The following is a 24,806-nucleotide window of genomic DNA, read 5'->3' on the forward strand; positions in this document are numbered from 1 at the left end:
AAACATCAAACAGAAAACTGATTAAACAGAAGTGTGAAATGGTAGAGAATTTACTCCAATGTCCTGTTATATTTTAGATAGCAAGGAGCAACGGCCGAGTTTATTAAACTCCACCGAGACAATCTGCAAATTTCATTAAAAGTTTAATAAACTATCATCTTGTCTTTATTTTTGGTTGACACATACCTAAAACACTTCAGGCTGTAAGTTAATGATAGCTATATAAGAGCAGATGCATGCTGGTGCAATAAGCTGTACGTTTTACGTTCAATGGATGCATGCTTTGATTAGTCGACTAATCGACAAAAATAATCGGTGACTGTTCAACTACCAAAATAATTGTTTGTGGCAGCCCAACTGCACAGCAATTGTAGGAGATACATTTGAAAAGAGTAACATAAAGAAAGAAGAACTGGACCAAGGATTGAGCCCTGAGGGACACCACATATGAGGGGCACTGATGAGGACATGTAGTTATTAATATGACATCTGAAGTGTCTTTCAGATAGTAATGATTTAAAAAAACAACAACACACATCTGATAATATGACAACAAACATTACAGAACAATATTCTTTTAAACAATAATCTTTTAAAAACTGAGCAACATTAAAAGGAAGACAAAGGTTGAACTGAGTTTATCAGATTTTACTTGTGTTGCTGTGCATTGTTGTTTAATCAAGTGTTCCCCCCCCCCCCCGTGTTTGTTGCAGCCCAGCGTCAGTGGGATGGAGCCTCCCTTTGGGGATGCCTTTCAGAACTACTCGATTGCTGACCAGGCTCTGACCAGCACTGAGCTGCTCGCCACCAGCTCTGACCCAGATTTCATGTACGAACTGGTGAGTAGACACACACAAAGACGTAAGACCTTGGTAACCATGCTTTGAATCCGGCTTCTTTTCGCATCAGTCACAGCTGCTCATGCTGAGCTGACACTGAGTTGCATCCAAATGAAGGATCCGAGTTTAAAGGTCAACAGCAGCAACTCAATATCGTCCCCCATCACAGTCACAACAGCTTTCTCAAATAAGAAGAAGTTATTTTACGGCAGTGAATGTGTGTATATACAGTTATATTGATTCTTGTTAAGTGCTACAGTTGCTCTAAAAGACTTATATATATTTGTCAAAAAAAATCAATATAAACACTGAAAGTCACCAAGATTATTCTAAACATACATACTCAAGTAGCTGAGCTGTAAACTAAGAAGGTTTTGATTGTGCTAAGCCACATTTATAGATTCGCCAGTGGAGACCCAGTCTCTGCCGGCGGGGCTTGATCAAACACAGCTGCTCAAGGGTCAGCTTGGCCCAAGCACCCCCACAAATATCAAAGATCAATATAAGGTTACACAGCACACTGTTTAAGGGGCCACAGAGCAGGAAAGCTGCAGGAAATCCAGTATCGTTCTTCTGATTAAAGGAAACCATATTATAAATGTTCCAATTCTTCTTTTTCTAACCTAACATTGACTTCAAGAAACCTTAGAAACCAAAGTTATTTCATCAGTTTAATTTCTCAATTCAGCATCTTTGCTTCGCTGGTCTTCTCCTGTAAACATTTCAAATTGTGCAACTTGTTTGACAATTTGTTAAATCTGTGTGCGATGTCTAAATAGAAATCACTGGAACAGTCAAGCCAAACTGAATCAGGGCCTGTCATGTAGGGACTTTGCTGATCTGAAGTTGGTGGGTATAAATCGATTAATTTATTTTTCAGCCCGAGTTGTCTTTGACAAGAGTGCAGTGGCACAACAGTGTTACTGTGGTGAACTAATATGTCCCTAGGCTTTTAACATAACACATATAAACAAGCCAAAGTCATTTCCTGTGATGATTTTCACACAAATTATCAGCCTCGCAGTTGGTTAGTTACGGCTAGTTATTAATTGCAAACAGAAAAACAGGCAGGATATCATTTGGGATGAAACAGAAGGCACTTTGGTTTTCTGGGATGCTTCCGTAGAATGAAGCTATCATTTATGTGATAGATAATACCTGTCAAACCATCTGCTGCAATGGCAAAAGGACTTCTTCGCCAAGATTCACAATTGAAAATATTGAGGTCGGACGTGATTCCTCACCATTTACAGGGATTATTTCAGTAATGGTGAGAAATCCTGAGGTTTATAGAAACGTTTAATGAATGCTGCCGTGGACTCGGCTTAACTTCCAGACTGGCGTTTATCAAAGCAGAGACTCGTGTCTAATTGTTTAGAAACTGTCTGACATTTGCCAGGCTCACAGCCAGGTGATATGAAGCACCGCTCATGTTGTCAGCTGCAGGTGTCTGCCTTAATTTACTGTCCTCTGTAGACTAAACAATAGTGATTGACTGCCTCACTCTCAATTTCTTTCACCCTAGTAACCCATTAATGAGATGATGGTGTGCAGGATGACCTTCCATCTCCTTTAGTTAGTTTGTTTATCATTTGGTGTGACACCCATTTATTATTAAAGCAGCACTAGTTAGTCAGGGTGCAGAGTTTTCTAAGCTATTCAGCACAGTGGGGTGTTTTTTCTTCTTTCCTCCTGTCTGGGGCTGCGTCAGCATCTTCTGCCCTTTTATGCAATCCCAGACTGATTTCACAATGTTGACATCAGAGCTCTGTGGGGGTTGTACCATCTGTTGCAGGGCTCCCTGATCTTGGTCCTTTCATGCAGGTTCTTTATGGCTTTTGCTGTTTGGGACCGCTGTGTAGTGAATTTCCAGACAGTCAAACACCTGGTTGCTGGCATTATGTGGTGGCTTGTTATCATAAATGTCTTTTATGAAAGTTAACTAAATCATTCAATAATGAAATCTAAGCTAAGTAGAATTTCATACAACATCACCTACCCTACCACCTGCCTTGATCAGCTCTCTGTCTCTTTAAACACTTTGGAGGACTTTAAAGGTCTTTTTTTTAAACTCAACAAAGCATTTAATTGTTACAAAATCTCACACAAGGTCTAATCATCAGATAAAATGAAACGGTGGCACTTCATGTCCAATAGGTCAGCATGACTTCAATGTGAAATCTTCACTAGTCGGTGCCCTTGACTCAGTAACAGAAGAGGAGATTGTGGGAATATTTCACATTCAGTTAGATAGTGAAATGATGACACTGCATGGCTGAAGTTTAGGAGGAAGGTGGTTGGTGGTTTGATCTCTGGCTGCTCCAGTCTGCATGCCAAAGTATCCTTAGGCAAGATACTGAACCTCAATTTGTTCTCCGATGCTTTCATTGGAGTGTAAATGCATGACTGTTGGAAAAGCATTTAGGTAGAAAAAGGTGCTCATATGAATAAGGCATGTTGTATGAAGCACTTTGATTAGAGTAGGACCAGTCCATTTACCATGATCCTTTGTGTCTGGGACAAGGACACGCACTCTAACTTTACAGATCATCCTATCCTATAACAGCTGCATGGAGGTAATTCTTTAATTTGCTGCTCTCTTCAGGACAGAGACATGAGCCACCAGCAGAGCCCCTGTGGGGACAGCATTGTGGGGGTCGGGGATGGAGGCAAGGAGGTTGAGGGTTGCGTGGACCAGCTAATGGGTCTGGGTGAATGTGAGACAGTCTGCAGCAGCTCGGCGTTCGAACAGTGGGACTCCTACTGGGAAGACCTCACCAGGTACTTATGATTTATTCATGTGTTGCAGCTTTTTTTTTTTTTTTTTAGGCCATGTTAAACAACAACAACAAGTAACTGACACACAAAACTTTGACCTCTTAAACTCTGTGAAGCTGGTTTGGTTTGTAAATGAATAACTAGCAGATACTTTATATAGTGCTTTTCAAAGAGTCACAAAGTGCTTTACAAAATCCAATACAGAGCATACAAAGCCAGGCTTAAAAGCAGCAGAAAAATGGAGCAAATCACTGACTCTAAGAAAGAAGCGAAAACGAGAAGCCTTTAGCAACAGTTGAAAATGCATAGGTCACATATTACATGTGTCAACTTGAATATTGAAATCATACAGAAACACATCCAGTGTTTGATCAACAAAGTCCCGTAAAGTTGACTTGGTGGGTTTTTGTGTGTGTGATAGTTTCTTATAAATTATGTAATTTTAAATTTTTCTGTCTTTGCTTTGAATCACGTGGGTTAGCTGACGGAGCAGAAAGTGTTGAACTATTATGAGATGCATTAACATGTTGTTGATCTGGTTTATTTTTCATGTCATTTGCTGCTATTAAGATAGGTAGGCTTCCTGTATTTTTTTAAACTAACATTTAAAATCTGAAACTCACAGTTATGCTGTATTTTTAAACTATTATTTAGATATTTCACCATCATCTTACTGTGGTCACGCCAGGTTTGTAGTATGAGGAGGCTGTAGTGGGCCCCTGCTTTTTATAAGCTTGCGATTGATGATACGACTGATTTTAAGTTAAATCTGGTTTTAGTTAAATCTGTTGTTACGTCTTTCAATGAGCCTCATGAGAAAGGTCAGAAGGCTTTGAAGGTTTGTACAGAAGTAGAACAGTAATTGTGAAGGCCTGTCCTTTTGGTCTCAAATAGACGCAGCAGATGAGAATTTGAAGCAGATAGTCGGTTAGCCGGGAGGCAGGAAGTGGTTTAAGAGGCCTGTAAACAACAAAGTAGCTGGCTGCCGCAGTCTCCTGGGGTCTCAGGTGATGCTCCGTCTGTCCTGCAGCTACCCTGATGTTTTGCTGCCAGAGTAGCTTGTGTACTCCCCTCCCCAATGTTGAGTGCAAACTGAGGGCAGACTACGGTCTCTGAAAAACAAAGTCCATTAAAACCGGGGTGGAATAGTGCTGGTTGTTGCAGGGTTTGAAAAATCTGCTGCATACAGACTTAGGTTTGGGTTGTGCCGAAGTGGAACAGAGGAAACTGCTGTATCTTTTTTTCCTAATGTGCAAACCATACTTTCCAGCTTTGACTAAGAATGTGTGTTTCGGCAACTTCAGATTAATTTTGTTATTTTGTTGTGCTCTGGTGCACCAAAATAACGTTTGGTGCTTGCTGGTCTTACCAAACTATAGTTTTCTTCACCGCACTGAAAGTGCTGAGAGAGCCTCAGAGCTTCCTGTTTATATCTTGTGGCATGAAGAGGCTTCACTGTTATCACTGGTTTCTCACTGAAGTTACAAACTTTAAACTAAGTTAAAAGTAAAGTTGAAAAAGAAAGTTGAACAGTTACAGATTTTCTCTGAAATGTTCCAGCTTGGAAAAATGCATTTGTCTCAAGCTCTGCAAAGATAAAAGTGAAAGTGGAAGAGTCACGCTGTGCTGTGCTGTGCTGTTTAACTGCTATATGACTGGACCATTGCCATCATGTGACAGGCTGCCATTGCAGTTCTAAGTAGAGACAAGTGCACTTCCACATTTAGCATCCCCTCTGTGGGGAAAACAGGTTTTCACTGCAAGTTGCAGTAAATGAATATTTCCATTACTGGTTTTGCTGAACATTTCCAATATTTCCCTTCAGTCAGTTACTCATCTTCAAGTTTCATATATAACAGCAGAGCATGAATGTTTAGCATGCTGAAATAGTGTTTTAGTAGTTTTTCATGAATAATAACTTGTAAATTCTAGTTTTTCTCTGATGATCATGTTGGTCGGCTGATTATTGTATTTGCAGGGTCATTTGCATGATAAAAATGTGCATCAACAAGCTAGTATTCTAAAGATTTAACAAGCTTAGGTTATTCAAATGTAGACAAAAATAGGAAACAGCTGCAATGCAAAGATGTAATGAAGATACTATGACAAGAAGGCGAAGGTTTCCACTGTTGCTAGTCTGTGTCTCTCTGTATTTCACAGATACACACGGCTGGCCAGCTGTGATATCTGGGGCACCAAAGAGGTGGACTTCCTGGGATTGGATGACTTCTCCAGTCCTTACCAGGACGAGGAGGTGATTGGTCGAACTCCGACGCTGGCTCAGCTCAACAGTGAGGACTCACAGCCTGTGGGTGAGACGCTCTACCCTCCCGCTGACCTGAGCTTGCCCCAGACTCAGTCATCCCAGCTTCCCTGTCACAGTAAGACTCTCCTGGTCCCCGGCCAAGGATCAGGCCCTGGCTCTGTTCAACCTTCACCAAGCTCCACATCCTCTTCCCGTCCTTCGCGCAGCCTTCTCCCGGACTTTCCTGAAGGCTCCCAAAGAGCAACCAGACCTGTTCCTTCCAGCACTGAGACTATGGCTAAGACTCAGAGCCACCTCAGTCTCACCCAGGACCATGGTCATGCTCAAATAAAGCCCATGGTGCGTGGAACCAAAATGGGAGCCCCAACTTCCTACAGCTCTGACTTTGTACGCAAGGCTAAAGTCCGTGTCAGTGCTGTACATAAGACCCAAGCGGACATGCCTCCCCAGACGGATTTTGAGAGGTCAGATCCCATTCTACCTCTCTCCCAGCCTCGAGTTGAGAAAGCCTCTACTTCAGCAAGTGCCGCCTTAGTGGGACTACCTGGTGCTGCCGCCGCCAGCTGTTCGGGTGGCCTGGCGAGCTTTGAAAGGAGAGTAGAGGGGACAGCGAGGAGAGAGATGCCTGTAGGCAGGTCTGCCACTGTGCCTCAGCTGGTTGAGGCGAGCCAGGCTCTGGAGACCAGCACCTCTGGGCTGGTGATCAGCGATGGTGTTTGCAGCGGGGCTGGCAGTCTTTTGGTTGTTGAGGGTACGGAGAAGACCAAGGAAGAGGAGCACAACTACTCTCTCTTCATGACCCGCAGCAGACTGGGCAGCAGAGGCCACCCGCAGACAGAGGAAGAGGATGAGGAGGATGAGGAGGATGAGGAAGAGGCAGAGGCAGAGGAAGAGGAAGGAGATGGGTTGGAGCTAGAAGACGAAGACCACGATGAGGGTTTTGGCAGTGAGCATGAGCTGTCTGAGAATGAAGAGGAGGAAGAAGAGGAGGAGGACGAAGACTACGAAGCAGACAAGGACGATGACATGAGTGACGCCTTCTCTGAGCCAGGTAGCTACTCTCTATTTAAAATAGTTAAAGTGATTTTTATTACCTTTATTTTACCAGGTTGTCTGATTGAGATTACAATTTCTTTTAAAAGAGAGACCTGATCAAGATAGGAGCTGTACAACCCAAAACATTGAAAAAACTCTACACGTACAACATAAAATATAAATCCACAACAAATACCCATAACAAAAAGCATTAAAAAATTAAGTGGCTAAGAGTGAGGTCAAGTAATTTGGACATGTGAAAAGGCATGTGTGGTCCCATTTTCAGTAACTATAATCTCATTGAACGTATAAAAAAAATATGATACATTGCTACATTACAAGCAGATGATTACAGTATTGTGTTACTTGGTATTTGGTGTCACCACAATACTGAATACACAATACATCCTTTTCTTTGTCTCTGTCTCTGTTGCATTAATTTCCTCCCCTTCCTTCTGTGTCTCTCTCTTCTGCCTCCGTCAGGCTGTGACATGGAGCTGATGGAGGACATTAAAGGGCTCACAGCAGGAGTCTCCAGCCGAAAGAGAGGAAAGCGCCGCTACTTCTGGGAGTACAGCGAGCAGCTCACCCCCTCCAAACAGGAACGCATGCTCAAGCCGTCCGAGTGGGACAGACACACGCTGCCTAGCAACCTGTACCAGAAGAACGGGCCTCTCCACGGTACTCACACATGCACAACTATATGCGCATGCAGGCATTATTAAAGTCTCGCTTTGAGCTTCAGTTTTATATGGAATTAAATAATCTTTTGCATTTAAGTGTTTCCGACATTTTATTTTACATGCCCAATATCGGCATAAAAATGATCGTATATGACTTTTAGTGGATAATGCAGAGTGATCAGAGACAGGCTGGTTGGATCGGTTGGATTTTCCACAGCAGCAGCTGTGCACAGCATGTTGCAGTCATGCTACAGTTTGAGTAATCACACTGGAGTTATTAAATAAATTAAAGATGTATATTTTATTTCACACATTAAAGGACTCCTCTGTTTGCAGCAATGCAGCAAACTATTTGTCTTGTATCCATATTCTTATTTATTCAGTGTTGTAAAGGGAGTTCTTTAAGTTGAATAAAATGACTCATGTTGGATTTTGATCATCATAGTTTCAGGCTTTTAAAAGTTAAGGTCATTGTCAAAAAGTTGCTGTTTGATGATTAATAATTAGGTTATTAATGCATCCCCACACCTGTCAGACCCACTGCAGGTTACCAGCTGTTGGTGCGTAGAAAATCTTTATTTAAAACTAGGGCTGTGCTATATGACCAAAATCTCATATCCCGACATCTATCGTCCCGATTACGATATAAATCACAAAAATTTAACATTTTCTGTAAATTATGTGAATCTCAGGCAGCTCCACTTGCGTGAAGTGTTTCCAGCAGGGCGTCGTGTACCTGTAGTCGAATGTTTTAACCGATGCATGAAACGATACATTTTTAGACATAAGTTGTAACGGCTGCCGTTTTCTTTGTGAGTATTTATTACACGGCGTGCTGCAGGGAAAAGCCTGTTCTAACGTTTGACTCTAAGGTTTATTTTTTAGCACCTGGCGGCTCTTTTTTACTTCTCATCCGTAAACACTCTGCATACTCTTTCGCGTGATTCAGTTTATTTTGAAAAGTCTCAACAGGATCTTGAGCTTTATTGTGAAAGGTTTATGTAGAAAATAAACAAGCGGACACGCAATGGTTTTACCGTCGTTGTTGCTAACGACAACGCATAAAAGCAGGCGCTTGTCCGTCCGTAGTGTGGTTATATAAAATATAAGAGAAAGAGAGAACTTTAAGAAATTAATATAGCCACTACAGTGACCATCAAAACGATGAAAAAATATTGCCGTAAACAGTTTATTTTGCGACACCACGAAACAAACGATAGCGTAAAATGAAACGATAGACGTTTTTATATCGTCATCCGATATATATTGTTATATCGAACAGCCCTATTTAAAACCAGATCAAGCAATTTAAAAAAACAGAGGTACACTTGCAGTTGGCTGGTTAATTTGAAGTACCATGTGCACAACTAGTGTTTGTTCATGTTTTCGAGAACTGAAACATATAAAATGCGATTGATGTCTAACTCCTTTGTTTTGATGATCTTTACAAAGGAAAATACATGCTGAAGAAGTCTCGCCGCACAGATGTGGAAGACCTGACTCCCAATCCACGCAAGCTGCTGCAGATCGGCACAGAGCTTCGTAAACTGAACAAGGTGATCAGCGACTTGACTCCTGTGAGCGAGCTACCACTGACTGCACGGCCACGCTCTCGCAAGGAGAAAAACAAGCTGGCCTCCAGGTAAACCACGCATTCATGTGTTCGCTGTGTACACATGACAGCTGGAGAACAGCCATATGTAAAGTCCTGATGACTGCAACAGTATTATTTTCAAAAGGCTTTACCCTCTCGAGCCTGATTGTAATAAAGATGCTGATTTGAAAATAACCTTTGTTTCTCAGTGAGATCCTCTTTCCTCCTATTGATTAGAAACTCTTCTTTCTGTCTGTGTGTTTCAGAGCTTGCCGTTTAAAAAAGAAAGCCCAATATGAAGCAAATAAAGTGAAGCTCTGGGGACTCAGCACAGAGTACGGTACGTTGGCTCTGACGCTACATGATCTAAATCTTTACTAGAAACAACATCTGCATGTATTTTTTCTTGCACTGTTGGCAGTTCAACGGAAACTTAATAGACAATGATGACAGTGACTGTTATGACATTTTACTTTTTTCTTTTTTTTTCTTTTCTTTGTCAGATTAGAAATAAGATCATGATTGATAAGAATAACTAAATAACTGCTCAAACTTGTCACCAATTTTAAAAAGAATTGTTACAGTGTCTAACCAGAAGACAAAAGCACAGAATTTTTTGTGAATAATCTGTGGTCAAACTGGTGTTTTCCTGCAGACCGGCTGTTGTTTGTGATCAACGCCATCAAAGAGGAGATAGTGGAGCGAGTGGAGGACTCTTCTCCGCGTCCAACCAACATGTCTGACACTCTGGAGAGACTCATAAAGGAGACACTTGGTGAGAATCGAAAAGAAACACAAGTTAAGCCCGTATTATGCTTTCTGGGGTTTTATCACTTTATTTTAGTGTTGAAGCTTTTTCTTTATACATGCAGATGTTCTGCATATTCACAAAGCCCAAAATCCATGTCAACAGGAGTTTTTATCTTCAGTGTGCCTCAATTGCTTGAAACAACTCGTGAGTCGTGAGGGAAAAGATCCCTGGCTGAAAGTAACATTTAGACAGCATCTGAACACATACAGTGTCTCACAAAAGTGTGAGTACACCCCTCACATTTGTGTAAATATTTTATTGTTTCTTTTCATGGGACATCATTGAAGATATGACGCTTTGATACAATGTAAAGTAGTCAGTGTACAGCTTGTGTAACAGTGTAAATTAGCTGTCACCTCTAAATAACTCAGCATACAGCAATTTATGTCTAAACCGCTGGCAACAACACTGAGTACACCCCTAAGTGAAAATGTCCAAACTGTTCCCAAAATGCCAATGTTTTGTGTGGACAGCATTATTTTCCAACACTGCCTTATTTTCCATCACTATAGAGCTTCACAGGGTGCCACTGGGATCCTCTTCCACTCCTCCATAATGACATCATGGAGACACATTTTGCTCCTCCACCTTCCATTTGAGGATGCCCCACAGATGCTCAATAGGGTTTAAGTCTGATGACATGCTTGGCCAGTCAAGTACCTTTACCCTCAGTTTATTTATCAAGGCACTGATCTTTTTGGAGGTGTGTTTGGGGTTGTTATCTTGTTGGAATACTCTCCTGTGGCCCAGTTTCTGAAGGGAGGGGATCATGCTCTTCTTGAGTATGTCACAGTACATGCTGGAATTCATGGTTCCCTCAATTAACTGTAGTTTCCCTGTGCCAGCAGCACTCATGCAGCCCCAAATAGCGACGTCCCACCACCATGCACCATCATGCAAGGCAAGACACACTTATCTTTGTACTCCTCACCTGGCTTCCGCCACACACCACTGACATCATCTGAAACAAATAAGTTTATCTTGGTCTCATCAGACCACAGGTAATCCCCCCTTAGTCTGCTTGTCTTCAGCAAACTGTTTGGAGACTTTCTTGTGCATTATCTTTAGAAGAGGCTTCCTTCTGGAATGATAGCCATTTGATGCACCTCCAACCTCTGCAGCAATGCTGGCAACATCTATTTTCAAATGACAGCCTCTGGATATGACACGAGCACGTGCACTCAAGTTCTTTGGTCAACCATGGCGAGGTTTGTTCTGAGTGGAACCTCTCCTGTGAAACTGCTGCATGGTCTTGGCCACCGTGCTGCAGCTCAGTTTCAGGGTGTTGGCAATATTCTTATAGCTAGGCCGTCTTTATATAGAGTAACAATTCTTTTTTTTCAGATCCTCAGAGAATTCTTTGTCGTGATGTGCCATGTTAAACCTCCAGTGACCAGTACGAGAGAGTGCGAGAGCAATTCAACACACCTGTTCCCCATTTGAACCTGAGACCTTGTAAAAGTAACGTCTCACGTGACACCAGGAAGGGAAATGGCAAATTGGACACAATTTGGACATTTTCACTTAGGGGTGTACTCACTTTTGTTGCCAGCGGTTTAGGCAATAATGGCTGTGTGTGAGTTATTTAGAGGTGACAGCAAATTTACACTTTTGTTCAAGCCGCACACTGACTAGTATCTTCAATGTTGTCCCATTAAAAGATTTGACAAAATATTTACAAAAATGTGAGGGGTGTACTCATGTTTGTGAGATACTGTCCAAATGCAAGCACTGCACTAAGCTACATCTTTGCTATCATAATGACCGCACAGCTGAAACGGTCACCAGACATCATCAACAACACAAATATAAAATCTTTTTGTTTTTTGAGTCGGGGACAGTGCAGGAGCAGGACGGCCGCCATCTTGAGCGGCCGAATATTTCTATTCAGGACTCTTTGTCTCTGGTTACAGTTAGTAACCGACACTCTCTCTTGCCTCTTTTGCTGGGCTAGCTGACCAATCTGATCAGGCTGGGTTTTATTAGCATGTGGAGACTTAACTCTTTACCCCATAAAGACAACATATCATTGCCTCCTCTTAATAACATGTTTTACACCTCAGTATGTATTAATAAACACGTGGTTTGATGACAATTAGAATAGTTTCTGGGGTTTTACAAGAGTAGCTGCCGAGGCAGAGTCATTTTGTTCTGTAAGGAGGCCTGAAATATAACAGAAACCTTTCAAGTGAGAAAAGAGAAACAAGGGTTATTGCTTGTAAGCTCTCAAGGCGTAAAGAGTTAAAGATACATTTTTAACTTTTAGTACAGCTACAGCGATTTTCAAGGTTAGAAAAACGAATGTTCTTTGAACATTAAACCATGTAAAACCTAAAATGCAGGACCCCAAATGAAATCGTGGACCTCTAAGTTAGCATAATATGGTCTTTTTACAGTTGACTGGCCACCAATCAATGAGATACTGTAGTTTACGGTGACTGTGAACGATGACTAAGAATAACTTAAAAAACATTTTAAAGACCATCAGAATTAAATTCATTGCAAAACTATCAAATATATTTGATAATGAATAATTGATATAATCAATGATGTATCAAAGTGATAACCACAATAAATAGGCAGATGCATTGATTATATTTATCACCATATTCAGTCAGCTATAACCTTCACAATTAGATAAGCTGAGTACAAGCATACAGCAAAATTGGAAGCACCGCTGAGCTTGGTGTATACAGACAAACATAAACAGTCCTCCAATTAAATAAAAGAGTAATAAAGATGCTTTCTACGCAATGAAAAATAAAATCAATAAATAATAATAAATTAATAATCCTAATGATAGCAGCTTTAATGGCTCAGGTAGGCAGTGAAATTGATCGATACAGTAGACGTATTTTAGTTCAGTTGAAAGTAAAAGTTAACTTTACTTTTAGTATTTAGTATAAACATGTTCTAATGTATCTTTGTATCTGTGTGTGCAGTGCCATCACCTGTTGCTGGGCAGACTTCAGACTTCGTCAACAAGATCTTGGAGAACACAGGACGCGGCGATCCCACTGGCGGACTGGTCGGCCTGCGAGTCCCCACCTCCAAAATCTAGACAGGCCGCCTTCCACTGAGAGCAGTGGACTCAGTATTACGATCGTGCTGTCCTGTTGTAACTATGCTCCCCTCTGCATGCCCCTACAACCCAGACTTTCATGCACATTGTTAGTCACACAAACACACATACCACTTCCTGTGTGTAGGTATGTGTGCTTGTTTTTGCCATGTCATCTGTATGGCATACACCCTAGCTTTCTGGCTCTGCGCACTGCGTGCAGAATCAGCGCATCACAGTTCTCCCAACTCATTGTGAACGTTCGTTGGGGGGGAAAAGCGCCTCTAAAAGCAAGTGATGGTTAGGTGTATAGCTAATAGCACGTCCTAAATCCACTGGTGATGATTAGATGTGTTTAACATAGCATTGTGTAGGGTTGTTTCTGTTGGAGGCTGAGACAAACAGCCGCATGAGCGTAACCACTGGAATACTTTCACACGTTTGTTTGAGGTTGTAGTGACAAAGGACGAATTTACATGAAAAAAGTTCCAGTTATCATTTCTCAGAAGACTTTCACCTCACAGGGCAACAAAAGTGGACTTGAGGTTGTCAAATGAACCCAATCGAGTAAAGCACCTTGATGAAAATGGCCTTGTAAGCTGCAGTGGAAAAAGCGGCTTGTTCCGAGGCGTTACGGGGTGGCAAGAAATATTTTGTATTGAAGGCCTAAATATGTTCATGCCATCCCTGCGAAACAATAAAGCTGAGAGTTATCATTAGAGCTTTTATTAAGCGAGAGGCGTCCTGCTGGTTTGAAGCTCGTGTCAGGCAGGAGGAAGCTTAACGGCTCATAGTTGACCATGTGAAGAGGAAGCGCATGTAGCATGGTGCTTTTTGGCCTTTGTGCTGGTTATAACTGGACTGCGTGGAACAGACCAGTGTGGGATCAGACAGAAAGTGAGGAAGATGATGATGGTGGTGCTGTTGGCGGCGATAGAGATGACATAAACAGTGATCCATCTCCTCCAGGAAACTGTAAATAACTGTGTCTCCCAGCGAACGGCACCGGCTTCCCTTTTTTGTACAGTAGAGATGACCAGGCAGTTTGGTGTGTTCATACTAGTGTTTGATCAGAGTTCTATTCATTGTGCCTTGTGTATGTATGTGTATGTGTGTGTGTGTGTGTGTGTGTGTGTGTGTGTGTGTGTGTGTGCGCGTCTCCGTAAGAGTGAGTGAGTGTGAGCGGGGCTGAACGAGGAGAGGTGATCGGCCAGAACTCCCAGCCTAGGAAAGGACTACTTATAGCGAGTGCGATGAGGGACACGCTGGTGGAGTTTGTGTCTTTCAGCTGTTTCGAAGATATTCTGAATGTACATAAACAAATGGAAGCTCTTGTCGCGTGATGCCACAGAGTCTGTGTATATAGGAGGGCTCTGCAATAGATTACTTTTGGTTTTTGGTACTTTCGTCTTTGGGGATTTTGGGGGGGGGGGTTTAAGGATGACAGATATTTTTCTTTTAGAGTTACAAAAAAATATTTGCACACTATCTTTTGATTATGTTTTGTACCAAAGACACATGCAACGAAATGGCGACCAGCCAGTTAAAGTAAGGTTTTGCACAGCTTACCTGACGCCGTATTGAATGTAAGATTTGTGGGAGGGTCAGGGACTTCATAGAACTGTGAAATTAGCTTGGGTCCAATTCTGTACAGAAAAGGAACATTCATTTGCTTCTTCTTCTTCTTCTTCTTCTTATTTTTTGAATCTAAAATTGAACCCCTCTGTTGGCTTCTCCAGTAGATTTATTGCTTAAGGAAGCCCTTCATTCCTGAACTGATTCCTCCCTCCACCTGCTCATTGTGTTAATGGCGCTAGCTAGGATGAATACCAAGAGTGCTACTAGATAAGCTATGTTACAATTTTCTTTTCTTCTTCTTCTTTTTTTTTGCTTGTTAAAATTTCTCAAACAGTAACCAAAATCTTGTGTTCCTGTATCACTTGTTTGATTTCTGTATGTAGATGAGGTCTATAGACAAATATATTAACTGAATATTGTACATAGAAACATTAATGATATATCTATGAATGGTGAAACGCCACTTTTCATGACAATTGATTCATTTTTAAGCATGACACATTTCTAAAGCCTATCCTTGCTTTGAGAAAGTTAGAGTACAACAAAAAACCCAACAGAAAAACCAAAAAAACATGCTCATGTTATATTTTTGTATTTTAGCTGCCTGCTAGATTTCCCGTTGGTTTGGGAGTGTTTGTTGGTCACAGGTGGAGGTGTTTGGCTGATGGTTTGATCTATAAGCTCCACCCTTTCTGTTATTCTTAGCTGGCTGATTTGAAATACAGAGAATCAAGACAGGATTTATATAAAACACAATGCCGCGAAGTGCTGGTCTACTTTGAGGGGTCTGTGAGGGGGAACGTTGAAGTGCCGCTGTCGGCGGTTCTAGCGTGAGAGCAGATAAGGAGCGAGATACAGTGTTGTGTCAGATGGTGTAAGAAAGCCAGAGCCATCTGAGTGTGGCTGATCTGGATTCAGCGCTGTCGTTTAGATTTTCATGCATACAGCAGCGTGCAAAAGTCTCGGCGCAGATGATCTAACTGATCTAAACAAACAAAAAAAAGACGAGCAATGTAAAGAACTCTAATCATGCAAATTAATAATCTACATATAATACTCGGAATCAGTGTAACAACAATTTTAAAAAAAATCTGGTTGACACTCATTTTTACTCCAAGCGGCATCATTACTGCCACCCACTAAGCTGAAGTAGATTTATGTGGTCGCCTTTTTTTGCTGAGGAAATTCAGCCCTAATAAGAAAGAAAATACACTTATCAGGCTACAGCTTCACCTTTTGGTGTCATTTTGATATAAGAGGAAAATAAAAAGATAATCATTCCATCTTTAACTTTATGCCTTTTCATATTAGTCCGCTATACAGAGTAAAACTTGCCCAGACTTTTGCATGCTGTTGTAGTCTGTCTTGAAGCATGAAGCTGGTTGAATTGTGTATTTTCCTGAGATGGTCATCGCTGCCTCTGACCTTGCTTTGCTGAATTGAATCTCCATTAGTCATATCCTTCCTGACTGGTCACAGACATAAAGAATAACTTTGGTTACCAGTTACGGTAAAGTCCTTTAAGGAGATGCTACCTATTCTGGGAATGTTTCACAATTCAAGCAGAATTGATTTATTTGGAGGTCATATTAAAACGAGAAAAATGTGAATTTGACAAAGCTGAATTCAGACTGGCGTGACGTGAGTCTGCTGATGATAAAGTTTGTGTTGTGTGACTGAATAACAGCTAGTGCTACACACACACACACACACACATATAGATTTTTTTACTGTTTTCCGTTCCGTCTAAAAAGGGAGAAATGGTGCTTTTTCTGAAACTAGAATGACGAGTATCCATGATTCATATTTGATTCTTAGACTAGTTGTAGCCTAATGACTTGCTCTCCCCTTACCGTCCATAGCTATTTTCTTAGTAGTGATTCAGTTTTGTAAATAAACTATAAGTTAATATGTATCTTCTAAATGTTAAATATATGTATAGAATACTCTATCTTATATGTTTAAAAAAACCGAAAGCACTTTGTCCAAAAAAGAAAAAAAAAAACAAAAACAAAAAGAAAAGAAAAGAAAAGAAAAGAAAAGCATTTTTTTCTCTTCCATTTGCTGCTAAATGGCCTGGCGTGAATGCTGCAAGTGTACTTGACGACTACTTGCTTGGATAGGTCTATTGCCTGACTCTGCTAGGTCTGTAAACTAGCGAGGGGCAGGTGTACGACCTGACGAGGGTTAGATCTACACATTTCTGGAGCCATGACATGATATGAGCGCACAAGAGCGTACCATTGCATGGCTTTGGGAAGCCCAGTGTCTTGACAGGATAGGTCTATTTCCTGGTCAGGGACCGAGTGAAAGTATGTTTGTGGTCTTAAAAGAAAACAAAAATTATTAAAAAAAAACCTTAAAAAAAAAAAAACAAGAGGGTTTTGATTCCAGGGCCCCTACGTTGATCTTGATGCTGACCCCCTTGGCGTCACGATTCATTTGCCTTCAGTAGAGGTTTCCTATGGAAAAACTGATTCTGCTTTGGCTTCCTCTTCAGGGTGATGTACAGTGTAGACACATTTCTTCAGAGAGCTATATTGTTATCATTTGTAAACTGATTTCTACTTGTGACTTATTGAGGAGGAGGGTTTAGCCTGGGGCGGCCAGGAAGAGCTTGTTTGAAAGACGTTGCTCCCGGCCGCCTTGGGGGAAGTTACTATATCACTGTACTGTATGGCAAGCCAATTACAAATGGAGACTCAATCCGGACACTTATTGCCTTCTTAAATAACTTTTCACACACAAACAAAAATAACAACATGGCAGACAAAGTCGGCTGCCCAGAGTGGGGGGGGGCTAACATTGTTCTGCCGATATGGTAAACAACAACAACAACAAATCAATTCAGCCTGACTGGCTCAAAACAACCTTGACTAAAGTAGCAGACGTGATGAAATGTATCTGAAAGAAAATGACTCCAAAGGTTTGAACTGCTTTGGAAGCGATGCTTTCGGGTATAATTTCATCCAGGTCTGGCAAGGGGTCAGCAGTGGTTGAAGGGCCGCTGGTTGACGGCCGGCTGACAAGAGAAGCGTGCGTGTGTTTTGCTGTCGATCACAAGGCTGGTTACAAGAAAGAGTCCTCACAGGTTTTTACATTTAACAGAATAGGCGCAAGCTGTGCAACTTTACATTCAAACCAGGAGACTCTGTGGCATTTTAACAGTTAAGGAAATGAGTGAAAATCCACGCCAGTAAAACTATTCCTTTTATTCTTTTCTGTTTTTTTTTTAATTTTTATTTCTGATTACATAAATCCTATACAGTCAAATATTAAGCTAATAGAGTGTGTAACTTTGTGCTACTCTTGTCCAATAAAAGCTACGTGGATCCATAAAGCTCTTCTTCAGCAAATCAGGGTAATATCGTTCTTCTATCTGACATATGTGATGACATATATAAAAATCAAAAGAAAGTATATTTATGTATTCCAATTATTGTCGCCATTCTTTACTCTGTACAAAATATTGTGCGTACTGTATGTGTGTGAGAGAGAGTGTGTGTGCGTTATGAATCGTTAATGTCAATCACTATGGTGCAATGCTCTATAAAAGTTAAAAGCAAAGGCCAACAGACTTGTTACAAAAAACTCACAAAATGTCACCGTTTTGTCCAAATTTGGTCTTCTTGCAAACACAATCTGCAGCATCTTCCTCTCTGAATGGTTTCCACTCTGATTTCCAGTCGTGATCCAGCTGGGGTTTGTCACATGGTGCTGATTACGTCTCGTTGTCCCGAGAAATGCTACGAGGATTTATAAAAAAAAACAAAAAAAAAAGGCACCCGTATTCAGATGTGTTTACAGAAAACACTCCGTGTGACCATTTCATTCAGTGTAACTATGATCAGATCAGACTTCCGCCCAGATCACTTTCACTGACTCACTGTCGGACCAATCAGAGGAAGAGTTGTACTGTTTCTTGTTTAAAACAACAACACCGCTTCTGTGCTATCGACTTGTATGATCGTTATTGTTAAGCGTACCAATACTTCTTTTGTAAAAGCCAGTCTCACGGATTTGATACCACCGCTCAAAGCCACAGAGGTTCTGTTAAAGATCACGTGGATGTAGCTTCATTCAGAAAGAGCAGTTTTGAATGAGTGCAATTAAGTGCATAGAAGTGCTCTTGAGATGATTTTTAATAGGGTAATGCTTTGTTTTACAGTGTGTAATAATTTCCAAAAAAATGTCCAGTTTCCTCCAGTACAGCTTTGTGTAATTTGGTGCTAATTCAGGAGAAAGTATTGAAATCATAAACTTCCAGTTATATTATTGGAGTCCAGCATGTCAGCTCAATATGACATTTATCTATAGCCAGAATTATAAACAGTGATTATTTACTTGGACTAATCAGTTTGTCTACATGTAAACTCTTTTTTTTAGGTTTTGCTTCGTGCTCATCGTCTCGGTTTATTGGCTGCAGTAGATGGCTGTCTGCTGCAGCCAACAACCGGTAGAGACCAAAACAGAGCTACAAGGACAGTCATGTGACCAGTTTTTCTTTGTTTTTTAAAAAAAAAAAGATCTTATTGTTCCCCTTTATTGGTACCAAAGTACATATGGTAATTGTTTCCAGGAAGCTTCTTACCCTGTAAAATAGACATTACCATAAAAAATCATTACAGGAATAAAAATGTTAAATGACCTAACCTCGGACTAGCTGTGCTGTCAGGTCTAAGAGTCTGGCTTTGAGGGGTTTTTTGTGTTTTGTTTTTTGGCATTTCAAATGTATATCCTGTCTTGTTTGAACCCTTGTTGCTTGTACAAACAAAACAAAAACATGTACTACTACCCTCCACATTTTCCCCTAAAATGAGAACGCAGCTGTCTCTGCATGGCGATTCCCTGCATAGCGCTGAGAGAATCAAGTCTGTGAGTTCCTCGCAGATCGGGAAGAATTCAGGAAAGGGTGTTCATTGTCACAAAGTTGTTGCATGGCTTTTTGGGCTCTCTGTACGCTCTGTTGTATGATTTCATACTTGCTGCTATTGAATGAGCACAAAGAGACATCAGATTTTGGTTTAGGGTGTCCATACCACAGTTACAGTATATTTATACCACACATACCTGTTGGGGTTTTTCTTTTGTTTGGTTGGGTTTTTTTTGTCCCCCCCAATCTTTCTTTTTTCCCTCCCTGTGGCAGTTAAAAGACCAACAGCATTACTCACCTTGCACTTGGTTTGTACACTTAGAAGGAAAAAAAATATTTTGAATATGATGCCTGCTGAACCAGGTGCCTTAATCAGTTATATGAGAACACAAATCTGCACCTTCTGTCAGTCTGGAGGGGGTCTCCCTACAGAAACCAGGGACTGGGTTTCCCAAAACCTAAACTTGAAGTTCAATAATGAAATGAAAACCTCATCTGAACCCTAAATCAGTGCATTTTATACAATAGTCAACCTAAGAGGCAGATGAGAGCCGTTAGTCATGTCTCGATCGTAGAATAGCCTTGCTGAAGAAGAGCAGAAAAGACAACCTGTAAATTGAATTGTTTTGGGAAACCTGGTTCTGTTTTGAACTCTTTCTCTGCCCACTATGCCACGTTATCGTGTATTCTGCATTGGCTGCTGCTGCTATCACCGCTGGTGTGTCCGCGTAGAGAAAAGCAAACGTCCACTGTGTCTGAGACAGAGGGAGACTTGGGCCTGCTTTTTACCTAGACAATTAAAATGCATTCTTCTTCTTCTAAGGTTTCGACACGGAGCACTCTGTTGCTACCTTTTGAGACCTTGTCGAGACAGGAAAAAAAAAAAAGATCCCAAATAAACGCGAACTTTCCATTTCTTAACTTTGCTATAATGAAGTGCCAGACCCTCCTTGAAGTCAGTGTTGGCACTGAGTCGCAGGTTGCGAATGAAGCGACAAACTGAGCATGGAGGTACACTGTGGTGCTAATCTGTCAGTGGCTGGGTGCTAACATGGCTGTGTTAAATAGCTGTATTAGCCATATTATTCCTTCTGTTGATGACTCTGGTCAGTCTTGTGTTTCTGACTTCTGACCTGCTGTATGCTGATATAGCGAGGTATATAATTCTGCTGCTGCTGCTTTGCTGATGAATGTAGACTAGTCTTCCTCAGCAGGATCATACAGACAGACGAGCGTTTGGCAGAGCTTTTCCTGTTGTCTCAACAGAGGGAGACTCTTTGTCATCAGGATCCAGAAAGATCATGAATGTTGTATCTTTTAATGGCTGCTGTCCTGCTTGTGTGTTTCAATCTTTTTTTTTTTATTATCAATATGGTTTGATATTTATGCTCTGACTCTATCAAATGTTGCACTTTTTTTCCCTAAATTATATTTTATTGTCATTTTCTCTGATCCCAGTGTTCTTGCCATTTCTTTATTTATTTGTTCGGTCCTTTAATTTAACAATGCAAGGAGACAGTGATTGGAGCTAGACTTTAAAGCTTTCCACTAAAGCAGTCTTTACCACAAGTCAGAGACTTGTCATGAGATTCACAGATCTTAATCAAAGTCACAATGAAACTAGAAACTGTTCATACAAAAATTATATATATTTATTTTTTTGACAAAGATCCAATTAGTATAGAAGAGAATTGGGACCACTGGAAACAATCTTCAAGTTTTGACTGGGGAAAAAAAGAAGAAGAAAAAAATCAAAATCATGAGCAAAAAGTCTGGAAAAAAAACTGGGAAGTATATCTTAATTTTTTCCCTCAACCTATTCTGTAAATAGCTTTTATGTACACACCTGTAATAGCATCTAGAGATGTAAATGTCACTAACTAATGCTCAGTTAGATTTAAATAAACTGAGCTCACCTATCACAAATTGGAAAATAGACACTTTAACATAACGATTACAAACTTAAAAAAAGTCAAATGTGAATCTAACTAAAATTAAGGAATTGTCCTATATTAGTTATTACTTACAAATATTTACTCTTTTTGTGCAAATAGAGTTATGATTGGTGTGACTGAGCTTCATGCGATATTCTCTGCTGACATGTACCCAGACATCCTCTTGCATAATAGTCTAATAATGACTCCCTCCATTAAAGGAGCATTGCAACCATTTTTAAGTTGTAGATGATTTGTTTTCTTACTATAACTTGGCTGAGAAGTTTGATGTCACTGCAGCCAGCAGCCAGTTAGCACAAATACTGGAAACAGGAGACAAAGTAGGGCAGTTCTGCCAGTACTTTATAGTCACAAATGCACGTTTGTTTTTTTAGGTGATATAGATATATATGGGGACTCTCTTTTGGCCAGGCAACCAAAAGAGACTTCAGATGTTTGCTGTGATTAGAGATGGAGACTGAAAATGAAACTTTAAGCAGATTTAAGACTGAAGGTGGTCTAAGGAGATAAAAATAATTCATTATTTTCTAAGTAAACCGGTCCAAGTCAGACTACAGTTTCATTGTGAGTTTGAATTATCGCTGTCTGTGGGGCCCATGAAGCGGAAGTTTAATAAGTCCTGAGAAAAGCTCGGTGGGTCACCAGACTGAACCTTGCCTTTAGGTGACTCTTTGGTCATGACTCTGGGCTGAGGTTCAGGTGCTCCACCGCCACGGAGCTGAGGTCAGGAGTTGGCTTGCTTGCGGTCTCTAACTTTTGGTGGGGAAAATTTAGTTTTAAGGAAGTAAAACTTTACCACTGCGCCAGAGATGTTTTGCCCCTTCTAGGTGCTTTTTTAATTTTAATTTTTATCAGAGGGGCTTTGGTTCGCAGTTGTCTTGTCAGGGAACCCCTGAGATTAGCCAGGGGCCACTAAAGGCTGGTGGGCAGAGACCCCTCACCTTCCCCTTTGCAATGAATGATGGGGAAGGGTTAATCTCCTCTTCCAGCAGACTGATTCAAGCAAACAACCACCCACACTTAATAATAATAATAAAAAAGAAAACCCCTCTTTCTATTTCTACATACGTCCAACTCATCATCCAAACACTGCAATGATTTACATCTCCTTCCAGACTTGCCAAAATGCATGAAGCAAGAGACATTTACTGAAAAAAGACGGCATCTGTTTGGTTACTATTCTCTCTTTATAAATTTTAATAATGACAGACAGACGGAGGATTATAATAGGAAATCCATACAAGTCCAAACATGTAGCGGATGTGGAAGGTATCGGCCATACTGAGCTCCACAGCTACATGCCATTGTTACGATGCTTCTGGTCTTGTATGGTATTTGACTCGATCAACAGCATGGGATCTTTCTGTAGTTAGTCCTGTGTGTGTTCCTCTCCCCAGTCTCAGTAGGAGGGCTGTACTTCATTGCTAAGTGCTCTATAATAGATCTCTTGGTGATTATAATTTCATAAAGAAGCAAAACCTGCAGAAAAAGTGTATCCTGCTGAAACTAACTTGATCCTCTCTTTAGCAATGACATCTATATTTGTAGTTCACATATATGCCTGTTCAAATACAATATCTTGACAGTTGCTATATTTATGTTGTGTAATAAATGTTGTGCTGGGTTTATACTTTTGTTTTGACTAACTTTTTGTTTAACGTTGTATTTTTATTTTTTATTTTTTCTCTTCTTGGAGGCACAGTGGGTGGCTTTATGCACAGGCATGGAAAAGTAAAAGACCTTTATTTTATTATTATTATTTTTTGGTTTGTACTGTAACAGCCCGATTCTCTTTCAGAGCTTCTGACAGTTTTTGTCTCTGGCTGCTCGACATTCTGCAGACACCTGCCCTGAATCTCTGTTGTGTAATTGTGCCTCTCTCTTTATTTTCTGTTCTTCTTCTTCTCCTTCTTCTTCTTCTTCTTCTTCTTTTTTTTTTTTTTTTATCGTTTTTCTCTGTTGTATCAACCAGGAGTTGGTACCACAGCTCTGCTTGTAACCATGTTTGTCTGATTATGTTTATTGATTTTAATATCAAAACAATAAAACCATTAGCACCCCAGTCTGAATCTTGTTTATTTAACTGACCGAGTGTGTGTGTGAGTTTTCCAACCTGATTTTTATAAATGATTTTTGAATTTTTCGTCGCTTAAAAATGTATTTTAAGCAAATGAGTTCATAAAGAGTTCAACAAGATATGCAGGAGAGCATTCCTGAGTACACAACAGATCCAATATTACAGCAGCAGAAGACCACACCAAGACTACAATCAGCATGGGCTCACTAAAATTGCAGCATAAGTATTTGGTGCAATCAGCATGAAAGCATGGATCCACCCTGCCTTATATCAACAGTGGCGGTGCTGTAATGTTGTAGGGGATACTTTCTTGGTACGCTATGGGCCCCTTTGTGCAAACTGAGCATCATTTAAATACTACAGCCCACCTGAGTATTATTGTGAGCATGTCTATCCCTTTACGATAGCTGCTCAAAACTCAGATCATCTCAAACTGGTTTCTTGAACACGACAGTGAGTTCACTGTTCTCAAACCTGCAGCAACTGTGTGACGCTGTCATGTCAGTATGGACCCAAATGTCTGAGGAATGTTTCCAGCACAATCTATATATAAATAAAACGGGATCATTCAAGCGAAGTGAAACTTAAGATCTTCACCAGTGTTTCTGGTTGATTTTTGAGTAATGCCATATTATCTCCTCCACAAGTAGTGCCTGTGAAATGGAGAGATGCCTTTATCCAGCCAAAGAGAACCACTGATAGGAACACTTCTGCTGATGGATCTAAATTAATTTTTACCACCAGCAAATGTCATTGGGAGACTGCAACTGAAAGCAGACAGCTGCTTCTACTACATACATAATTTCCTTGATTCTTTTTTAAAAAATACTTTAATATAATTTGATGCCCTACATGTACACCGCAGTGGTGTGTGGGATGGCGTCTCTCCCCCTCCCAACCTTTTCATAATGAAAGCAAATGTTTCCCAAAGCAACAATGTGGCTCACTGATGTGTTTATTAGGTTTGGACACAATCAGAAAAGGGCTGCATCTAAACAGGAAGTGCTTATGATTAAGTTCTATTCATGGTTTTATTGTCTTTTGTATATAACAGTATGGAAAAAGACCACATTAAAATAGCTCTTCCACTCTTGTATTGTACATATTTTGCTGGTTTGCTGCTGTTTAGACAAAGCACAAAGTCTATCAGAAAAAGGGAGAAATTTCTGTCTGTGTCTTTGTGTCTATTATCTTGACAGGGTTACTGCTGGGAACACGGATCAGACATGGGCCTCCTTTTTCCTTTACAGGATTTC

The 24,806-nt window shown here is 40.6% G+C and overlaps 1 protein-coding gene across 3 annotated transcripts in view; it reads left to right on the forward strand.

Moving 5' to 3' along the window:
* crebrf (creb3 regulatory factor) overlaps positions 1 to 23,535 on the forward strand; it is a 33,993-nt gene extending 10,458 nt beyond the window's left edge. For all 3 annotated transcript variants that reach the window (XM_085470583.1, XM_085470581.1, XM_085470582.1), the window contains exons 3-10: positions 714 to 839; positions 3,445 to 3,620; positions 5,778 to 6,934; positions 7,402 to 7,599; positions 9,054 to 9,243; positions 9,462 to 9,535; positions 9,851 to 9,970; positions 12,949 to 23,535. In XM_085470583.1, coding sequence (XP_085326709.1) covers positions 729 to 839; positions 3,445 to 3,620; positions 5,778 to 6,934; positions 7,402 to 7,599; positions 9,054 to 9,243; positions 9,462 to 9,535; positions 9,851 to 9,970; positions 12,949 to 13,067 — 2,145 coding nt within the window. In that variant the 5' untranslated portion in view covers positions 714 to 728 and the 3' untranslated portion in view covers positions 13,068 to 23,535. The remainder of the gene's footprint in view (positions 1 to 713; positions 840 to 3,444; positions 3,621 to 5,777; positions 6,935 to 7,401; positions 7,600 to 9,053; positions 9,244 to 9,461; positions 9,536 to 9,850; positions 9,971 to 12,948) is intronic.
* Positions 23,536 to 24,806: the final 1,271 nt, after the last annotated feature.

The sequence above is a fragment of the Copadichromis virginalis genome, linkage group LG10 (genome assembly GCF_057382275.1).
Source record: "Copadichromis virginalis isolate Kocher_CV1m ecotype Utaka linkage group LG10, C_Virginalis_male_GT1.1, whole genome shotgun sequence".
NCBI classification, from domain to species: domain Eukaryota; kingdom Metazoa; phylum Chordata; class Actinopteri; order Cichliformes; family Cichlidae; genus Copadichromis; species Copadichromis virginalis.